The following is a 9,338-nucleotide window of genomic DNA, read 5'->3' on the forward strand; positions in this document are numbered from 1 at the left end:
GTATCTGACACCCATCCCTGAACTTGGAGATAGACCAAGAACTTGTCTGGAGCTTAAGGCAAGGGATGGAGGGGGAGAAAAGATGTAATGCTTGGCTCTTCTTTCAGATTATCTTCCAGATCACACCTTTGAATGTGACGCAATGGCTGATGGTATTGAAAATCTCACTACCTGTCATTCTACTGGATGAAACACTTAAATACGTGGCCCGTAACTACCTGGAACCTGGTAAAGATAGTGTGCGGCCTGCCACCAAACCATGTTCTTTGTCAGCATGCACCGAAGGAGTTTCCTGGCCGTTTGTGTTCATTACTATGCCCTTGGTTATCTGGCTTTACAGCACAGACACTAACTTTAGTGATATGTTCTGGTCTTGACTGACATGGTGACAAGTTTTACGTTCTAAGGAAAAAGTTTAACTTAATTTTTTTATTGTTTAGAGCAACTGTCTATTTCTGCTGAATTTTCACATGAACATATTTGCCGGTGATGGAGGTTTCATATAGATTTTGGTTTTTTGCTTTTTCTGACTTCAGTGGGGCAATATATTCCTCTTTTATACACAGTTAAAGTGTCCATTGACATGTACAGAGAACTAACACTATTTTATGCAAATATTTTTTTGTAGATGAAAAGCATGTACAGTGTTCTGTTCTATAGTCTATTCATCATGTAAAAAAAATTTACTTTTTGTGAGCCAGCGGACACTATCAAACTAAATTGGCAGCAGATTTTAGGGAATGAATGTGTGTCGTCTAAAACTAAAAAAGCATGTAACTGTTTGTCTTCTGCATGATCATCCAAACTTAATTTGTCATAGTCAGGTTTTATTTGTAAGCAGAACTTTATGCGCTGGGTAGAGAGTACTGCTACCTCAGTCAGGATTTCTTCTCGGTTTCTGCTCTTCCTGTTCCCTTAATCTTGGTTCTTGACTGTCCTTGTTTACACCAGTTTCTGTGTGAGGTATGCCTAATATTGCTCATGCAGAAAATACCATTCCAGGTGCATCCTGCTGGGCTTCTTCCACACTCTCAACACACGTAGGGTTGGGGTTTTTTTAAGATTATTTATTTGTCTATTGTATTTTATTGTAACAGACCTTATTTTGCTAGTGTTGCCCATTATGCAGGGATAGGGAGGGCTACTTCTGTCTGCTTAAATCTAAAACAAGCTTTTTTAGCAAACACAACCTGTTTTAATTCAAAAGAGGGTTTAAGTTGGGTTTTAATCCTATTTACGTGTATCAGATCTCTTCTTTCCCCCACCCCCTGCTTTAAGATCAAAACTTGTAATGAGACCTGGAAAAATAACTTGCACTGCATAGCTAGAAATTGGATTTCCTACACTTTTAGGGCACTAATGATCAGTTGTATACATGGAGTTACTCTGCTGGCCTGTTGTTAGCCTGACTTGAAGTAACAAGCTCGTGTGTGTGTTTTGTAAAATCTGTAAATAGCACATGACCAAATTGAACATATTGTATAGAACTATTTTTATTTTAATGTGGCACTAACCACCTTCATTATTACGGTAAATGTTAAAGCATGTTTTCAGATTCAGTCCTGTATCAACAACGTGTAAGTCATTAACAGTCCTAACTGTGGTGTTTTTCTCCAATGCCTTCCAACTTTCATCGACTAAAGTGAGTATCTCTCTTCCATTTCACCATGCCAGTGGTGACTTGCTGTAAAATAGCATATGCTGTATACATGTTGAAGAATAAATAGTAATTTCCTTCATTCCCATGCTGTGTTTTGTCAAACTGCTGTGCTACATTATTATCACCACTTTAGACTTTGTTTCGTGGTCTGAAGCTCTAATTACTGATTCTAAAGGCAAAACACTTGCTTTTGGATCAGGGTATTTTAGGTCTTGTTTTATAGTACCCAGGAGCCTTAGTACCCCAAGACCTTACAGATCTTGGTCTTAAGTTTGAGATAAAATTGGACAAATCTGTAACTTAAGACAGTGACAGCTGTTCACATGAATGCTTAGTGTCCAAAACACTCTGGTACTTGAGGTCAGGTGCAGTTTACTCCAAAGCTTTTTCCTGCTCTGAAATAGGGGATACCCCTCGAAGCTGACCACCCTTCCCTAGTCTCTGGTATCTGCAGTGCTCAAAGTACAGGCACTCCTCTTTGCAAAAACAGCTTATTGTTTCCAGTAAGTGGAAACACTTTGTATAGTGGCCATACAAAAAGACAAAAGAACAGTCTCAGCTTAACAGGATAGTATTTGAAAATTGTACTGGGGTCACTATGTCTTTGTAGACTTAGTGTTACCTGCTGCTCACCCAGTCTGCTTTAATAACTAAGTTCAAACAGCTTTCTGATTCCTCATAGAGGAAAATGGTCGTTAAAAGCTGTGTTCTGTTGGAGCCAGCTGGAATCCAGTGGGCACAGATAATTTGCTGGGTTTCCAGCTTTCAAATACAGATGCTAACAAAAAAATACATAGACCCTATCTGAAATTGCACTGCATTGTGAATCCTCACTGTTCATATATAGACTTTGACTTGTTTACGTTGATGCTGAAGTGGCTCAGAGGAGCTGGACCTGATGATGTAGTAGGTGTGTTGTTGAACTGTCAGCACTTAAGTCCTGTTGAATGCCTCTTTAGTGTGGAAACATGGTTTGCTTTGGCAAACCAAGGTTTTGCGTACCACAAAACCGATGGCCAGCACTGGCCATTCACTGTATCAGTAATAAATGAGCAATATGAAACTTGTCCCTGTTTCCTGAAACAGAAAAATAATAGGTCATGTCACTTAGGATTCCTTGATCAAAATATGTGCAAGTATATTTGTCGGAAAGAAATGCTAGCAAGCTTTATGTGTTCCCAACATGATCAACAAACATTTTCTAGGGCAGGAATGCCACTGACTCTTTGAACACCAGTTCTGTGTGAAACCCCAGAGCACCGTGTTGGTCTTCTTAAAGCCACTTACCTGATTGTCACCATGAATGGTTCTGCTTCTTGTACAATCCTGTTCCTGTCTATTATCCCAAATAATCCTGCTCTATGCCTTCTTTTTCCCCGTCTCTAAGAAGCTGAAGGGGAAAATGGCTGTCAATGAGTAGAACTCAGTCTTCAACAACTTTTTTGTTGGATCTCTGTATTGAAGAGGAATTTTACTGGTTGTGCCATGGATTTCCATACTGACATCTGAAAGCTCACTCATATTGTATGGCCCAGGGGCACTTGCATTAGGGCCTTGTGTTCCTTGGAGTTTGCCTTTGAAAGCTGGACTGGTGGGTAAATGGAGTGGTATTTATCCCTCTGGACTCCTGAAGTTATGGGAACAGTCAGGTTCTATAAGGTGCTCCTAAAAAGCCCAAGCAATCTGAATCTACTCTGGTTTTCTGTTACTTCTCCCAGTCTTGCTGTCCAAATTTTCCTGTAGAAGTGGAGCAGTAGGGTTCCCCAAGATGAGCACTTACCTCAGGTTCAATGGCAGCTGTTGCTATGCTTTCACTACTCCTGTTTTCCAAGTGTTGCCACTACATTGTAAATACCACCCTTGTGTGGTCTGGACTGGACAAATGTTAAGACCCACCTTGAGCTTCCTCCCAGGCAGTGAAGCACCCTGCCCCAAAAACCACTCTCTGCTGCAAGCTCTCCTGTGATCTTGGAGCTAGAGCGCTGTGGATCTGATCTTAACCCTTCTCAGTTGAGTTGGCTGCAGCAGGTTGCTTGAGTGTGCTCCTGGCATTAGCTGATGGGCCTGGCTTTTCAATTATAGAAACCAGAAATACAGTGCAAGGTTAGTAATGCACTGCAAGAAGATGTGTTACCTAAAATGCTTATCCTTGACTGTGTAGATCCTGTCACTCTTCAGCTATCGGTCCTTTCATCTAGAGAAGCCAAAAAGGGGAGACTCTTAATTTTAGAATAGACTTACTTGGTAACATCTCAAAGGTGAAACTCTCAATTTCTTTGTTCCCTACATACTTCCTCTCCAGCCTCTTCACTGTACTAGGGTCATCTGGGAATAGGAATAGGTAACTCCTATTTTAGTGCCTTAGCCCAGTGAATATATACATGGAAGCACTTATTTAAGCAGAAATAACTTGACAGTTACCCAGGCTTTCTCTCTCACCGCATTTTTAGAGAATAACTTCATATTTTTTGTTTCCTTTTGCTTTCATCTCCCTGAGCTTTTTTTATCTCTGCTGCTTTCCAGATTTGTTAATGTCCTCACATATTGCCACTTACTAGTCTTATCCACCTCTCACACTAGAAAGTATCAATTAGGTGGTTGATGCTACCTTAATGCTAGAAACACCAGGAAGGAGATCAGCTTCTGCTGGGGAACCTGTGGGGTTTGGTATGGGAGCAGCTGCTCCTGAATTTGGTGTCCTGAAGCCTGATCCAAATCAGAGCAAAGAAAATGGTCGGGCAGCTGCAGCCATATGTCAAATATTTAGACAAGGGCTTCTGTCTTCATAGTGCCTCGGGCCCTCTCTGCTTTCAAATGTGAGTCACTCAAAGTACTGTGTGAGAGCTACACAATGAGCTGCTCCTTTTTGCTGGCATCCAAGCGATAAAAATAGTTCATACTTGGTTTCCTAAAGTATTACTGCAAATAAATAAGTATGAAAGAGGCTGCAGAAAAACATATACCAGTCTGTCAAAATGCTGCAAGGCTTGTGTTTGTAGAGAGGCTATTTTGGAGAAGTCTAATAGTAAGAAAATGAGTTTTTGATCTGATGATAAAATGCAGTACAGCAGTCATCTGTCACTGTTCCAAGAACACAGCCGATGCACAGAGTATACATGGTAAACAGCTTAAAGATGGTTGAATTTGCTGAGATGAAGGGAGGTAAAGCTGATACAAAGTTGTCTGTGTCTTGCACCTGTCTCGTTTACTTTTTTGCACCTCTAACCATTAACTGTTTCCCTAATCTCTGCTAATTACATCCTTAATTACATTAATATGCATTTTCAAATCTTAGCAGGAGAGCCTAAATTTTATAGTATCGAAGCAGTGTTTTGAAGAGCCACCATCAAGTTCTAGGGGGTCAGAGTACACTGTTCTTCTCTCCTAGATGCAAGGCTAACCTTACGCTGTGTTTTAGGGGTAAAGTACAGGAGTAGCTTTATTATGTTGTACTCTACCCTTTGCCTACGCATTAATCTGTGTAGTTTAATGACTTCTTCAAAGCTTTCCTACTACTTCCCAGAATAAGCTGCTGCATAACTTGGAAAAGGGACATTGTTAGGTCACTTTGGGGCCAAACTTGCAATATAAATGCCTGATTAGAGAAACACCCTTGAAGTTCCTAAAAACTTGAGCTCAAACTGTGTAGCATGGAACCTGAAAGTAAAAATTACAAATAAGTGAGACGTGTCTATTGCCGCTAGTCAGGCAGAGAAAGGCAAAAGCTATCTGAACACGTCTTAATTCTCTTTCACTGCAGTCTTCTGGAGGAAGTGCTGGTTTTGCTGATGATAAAGGGAGCTCTGCGGCACTCAGCAGAGCTGAGCCATAACCCAGAGGGTTCTAGGCTTTAAGAACAAAGTAACCTGAGAGTGTCCCTTCAATGACAGAGCAGCCAGTTATCGAACTTAACATTCTTTCTTCTGTCACTGTTGATCTTAGTCTTGCTTGTATAATGATACTTAGCATTCATCCTTTCATTAACTGATGCCTTTTCTTTCTTTCCTTTTCAGCAATACTGGAGTAATCGCTTCCTAAACAATTTTGCAGAAATGTAAGGTTGTTTTGTTGCGTGCATGTGTTTTTAGCAACACATCTACCAAAACTTCTGCATGTATCATGTGTAAAGATTCTTTGCTTTCCCTAAAACAAAACTCATTGTGTTCTCTCTGGAAGAAACGTGTGGTACCATTAGGACTTCATTATACAGATGTACAAACGTGCAATATAGCTTACCGACTCGGAAACTCTCTCCAGAGAAGTTTGGTTTCTGTGCTGCATGGAGAAGAGTTTGTTTGTCCTTGAACAAGGATTGCGGAGCTGTCAGCCAGTTTTTCCATATTTCTGTATGTAAAATGCCAGTTTATAAAATGTACAATATCAAAATAATGCATGCCTTCGGTTGTAGACAAATCTTTCTCTGTATTGTATCACCCAAACATTCTATAACAGCTTATGTACAATGCTATCCTATTTATAAAGTTCATTTAAAAGATAACAGGTGAATGTTAAACCGTAAGCCTCCAGTTCATAACTTTGGAATTTTTTTTATCATGTGTGCAAATCAACTTCTTGCACTGTAATGTAAGTTATTTAAATCTAAGGCAGTAAGACAGATGTTGGTGCAATACAAAATATTGTGATGCGTTTATTTAAAAAGCAACAACCGACTGTAGCCAGTTACCGCAACTGCATGTATGACCTTTTACAAGTTGTAAATAGGATCAATTGTCTATTTACATGCTCACAGTAAGAAGCATCACACCTAGTTTCATTTGTATCAGGTAAATAAATTTATTCTACAATACATACTTTGCGTGTTATTTTATGCACTTTGTTTTCCGCAGGTACATGTGTACGTACTTCAGTGCTTTCTTATATTAATGCCAGGATGACACTTGTTAGCACCAACACCATTGCACTCTTTCCTCCTAGAACTATGCAGATGCCAGCTGCTCTTCCAGCAGTATTGACCTCCTCGCTGGTGTGATTTCCTCCGTCCAGGGGCTTGTGTGTGTGTGTGTAAGGGACACTGTCAAGTACTTTCATCACTCAGTTTTTTTAAAATGCTCCATTGTTTGTAAAATCCCTCTGAGAATTTAAAATAAACATTTCTTTCCCAACTACATCTTTATTTTTTGTCCTTTTCTATTCTCTAAATTGCCCCCACCTGACATAGCTGCTGCTCTCTTCCCCCTTCCATAGGCAACAGGATGATGAACCAGGTGTGTTTGCTGCAGCACATCCCCCAGGAGCTGCCTGCTGGGAATGCTGCCATCAGTTACGGCTTATTCTGTTCCCCAAAAGGGGCTGTTCTGCCAGCAGTGCAGCTCCTGCGACAAACTTGGCGGGGCAGGAGTCGGTGTTAAGTATTAGGCAAGACTAAAGCACTCCAAGCGTAAAAGCTGGATTTGCCAAGTGTCCTTTAACACTCTGCTCCAAAGCCCATAGACTAAGTTTTGTTCGGAGTAAGAGAAGGGGGAGCCTCTCTGAATATGCAACTTCAGCCGACTTCAGTAATGGCTTTTAAATTATATGTAATGCCTCTTAACTTCCAGCCCATGATACCAGCACACTGCTGGCAAACAGTTATCCAAACGAGGTGACATGTCTGAGACCCTTCAAGCACAACTCTGTGAGGTTTAAAAATACTAGAGCTGAATTCCATTGCTCAGCTAAACTTTAAGATGGTGAAGGATGCACTAATACATAGAGCCGAGCTGCTCGCTCCTGCTTCCTACTATGGTAGTGTTGTTCTAAGCAAGCTGAGCTCGGCTCCTAACCTCTGGGCTGGGGCTGTCAGAACCGAGTTCAGCACTCAGCTGTTATCTACCACAGCAGCTCTTCCCACCACCTCATTTATAGCCTCTCTTCAGCACACACCAACAGTGCTGTCACCAGCAAGCCTTCCGCACTGGTCCTCTGCAGGCAGCGCGGGTGCAGCGAGCACCCGAGGGCAGCAGCAGATGTCCTGTTAGCACTTTACACAGACACCTGAGCTAAATGATTGAAGTCATTTGTCTAGAACATAGTGGAAGAAACTGCCTGTTAGCACCTCCTCCCTTGTCATAACCGCTAGCCTTGCTTTAATTAGGAAGCAATGGGAGGAAAATGAGGCTCACTTCTTTCTCAACAGCAGGTGGCTGAAGGCCAGTCTCTCAGCCCTCCACCAACACATCCATGTGAAAGTTAATCCTGCCGCATGCCCAGTTTGGGTTTTTCCCCCCCAACTTGCAGAAACACATGCTACCAGCACTGGTACCAAATGCAAATCAGCACTGCTATGAAGTCATTATTCAGAAAACAACTCTCGCTCTGTCTGCATTGATGTCACAGCAAGTTATATTCCACAGTGGTTTTGGCGTTTCTGTGTTCAGAGAGCACCTCACGGGTGAGCAAACAGCCCGACCTCTGAACTGGTTTTTAAACTTTTTTAAAATTATCTGCAAGATTAACTCATACCTAGTCACCCAAATGAACTGCAAGTAGCACTTGTGCGTGCAGCCATATGAAGAAAATGTGATGCTCAGTGGGTGGTTAGGTACTTGAGTGTGGGGTATGTGGTAAGAAATGCTGAGATAAGCAGCTATATCTTCCCCCTCCTCCTCCTCTCACTGCAAACCCCTGCTCTACAGCATTGCATGGATAACCCCAGTGACAGCCACAGAGGAGAAAAGTTCCCCACAGCTCAAGTTATTAGGCATTATAGATACATTACATCAAACTCTAAATACAGAGGGCAGAAGACAGCCCTGTTTTTACAGCAAGGTGAATCTGTGTGTGATGAGCACCTGCATCCACCCCCAGGAGGGTGGGCAAGAAAGGAGAAAACCCTCTGGGGGAAGAGGTGGCAAATTTGCTTTGCAATCTCAGCTAGAAAAAGCCACAGGAAAAGCCACAGTACACTAGAAGACCGACTAGCAACCCACCCTCTGCTCAGCCTGCAGAGCTTGGAGCACCCAAAGCATTCTTCTAAAATATTTCAGCCCAAAAATTTAACGACGTGGACATGCAGAGAAGCCATCAGACATCAGTTTAGCAGGCTTGGGCTATTTGCCTAATCAGGTCAAGTCCCTGTCATTTGTGCAAATAAAGACAGTGGGGATTGAATCTATAAGGATTATCCCCTTATACCTGAATCTGTAAGAGTTCCCCCTCCTGGAGCTGCTGGCTGGAAGTGTGCAGCGTGATAGAACCACCTGGACCCCTCCACTGGAATCAGTGCTTTTGGGGCAGTGACAGCTTGCACATAACCCAGACACGGGGTTTTGCTGACATCACCAACTTTCAGAGAAGAGGTAAAATTTACCTCTTCAGGCATGGCAAAGGAAAGCACTTTTAGGCCGATTTTACACATGTAGGCTCAGGAACCCAAGGAAAGCAGCTGAGAGGGAGGGAGCTTTTGGCACATGTGGTATAAGCTGCCCTTTGCATGTCACTCAGCCCAAAGGGACTGTCCATGTTCCTGCAGACCCAGAGAGCGACTCTGAATTGTGGCCAGTCTCCAAGACCCGCCTGGTGTGTCCTGCTCAGCCTCTCTTTGAGGCAGAGAAGCTGCCATAATTACCTGAAATAAAGTTCAGAAACAACAAACACCCAAAACTCACTGAGTCCAGGCTGCTACAAAGCCCCTGCTATTTATGCAGGTGGCAGAGTCAATTTTTCCTACAGAGGCAGG

At 42.3% G+C, this 9,338-nt stretch overlaps 1 protein-coding gene across 3 annotated transcripts in view; it reads left to right on the forward strand.

The window, feature by feature from the left end:
- The window catches only part of ATP2A2 (ATPase sarcoplasmic/endoplasmic reticulum Ca2+ transporting 2), a 47,411-nt gene extending 40,942 nt beyond the window's left edge, over positions 1–6,469 (forward strand). The window contains exons 20-21 of one of the 3 annotated variants that reach the window (XR_010375292.1): positions 108–1,642; positions 5,674–6,469. Coding sequence is in view for 2 of the 3 variants with exons in the window: in XM_064466184.1 (XP_064322254.1) it covers positions 108–377 (270 nt within the window). In the remaining variant the exon portion in view is untranslated. Of the gene's footprint in view, positions 1–107 lie in introns of all 3 variants that reach the window. The other 2 variants (XM_064466183.1, XM_064466184.1) reach the window with 2 other exon arrangements.
- Positions 6,470–9,338: the final 2,869 nt, after the last annotated feature.

Source organism: Phalacrocorax carbo, chromosome 15, assembly GCF_963921805.1.
Source record: "Phalacrocorax carbo chromosome 15, bPhaCar2.1, whole genome shotgun sequence".
Classification (NCBI taxonomy): domain Eukaryota; kingdom Metazoa; phylum Chordata; class Aves; order Suliformes; family Phalacrocoracidae; genus Phalacrocorax; species Phalacrocorax carbo.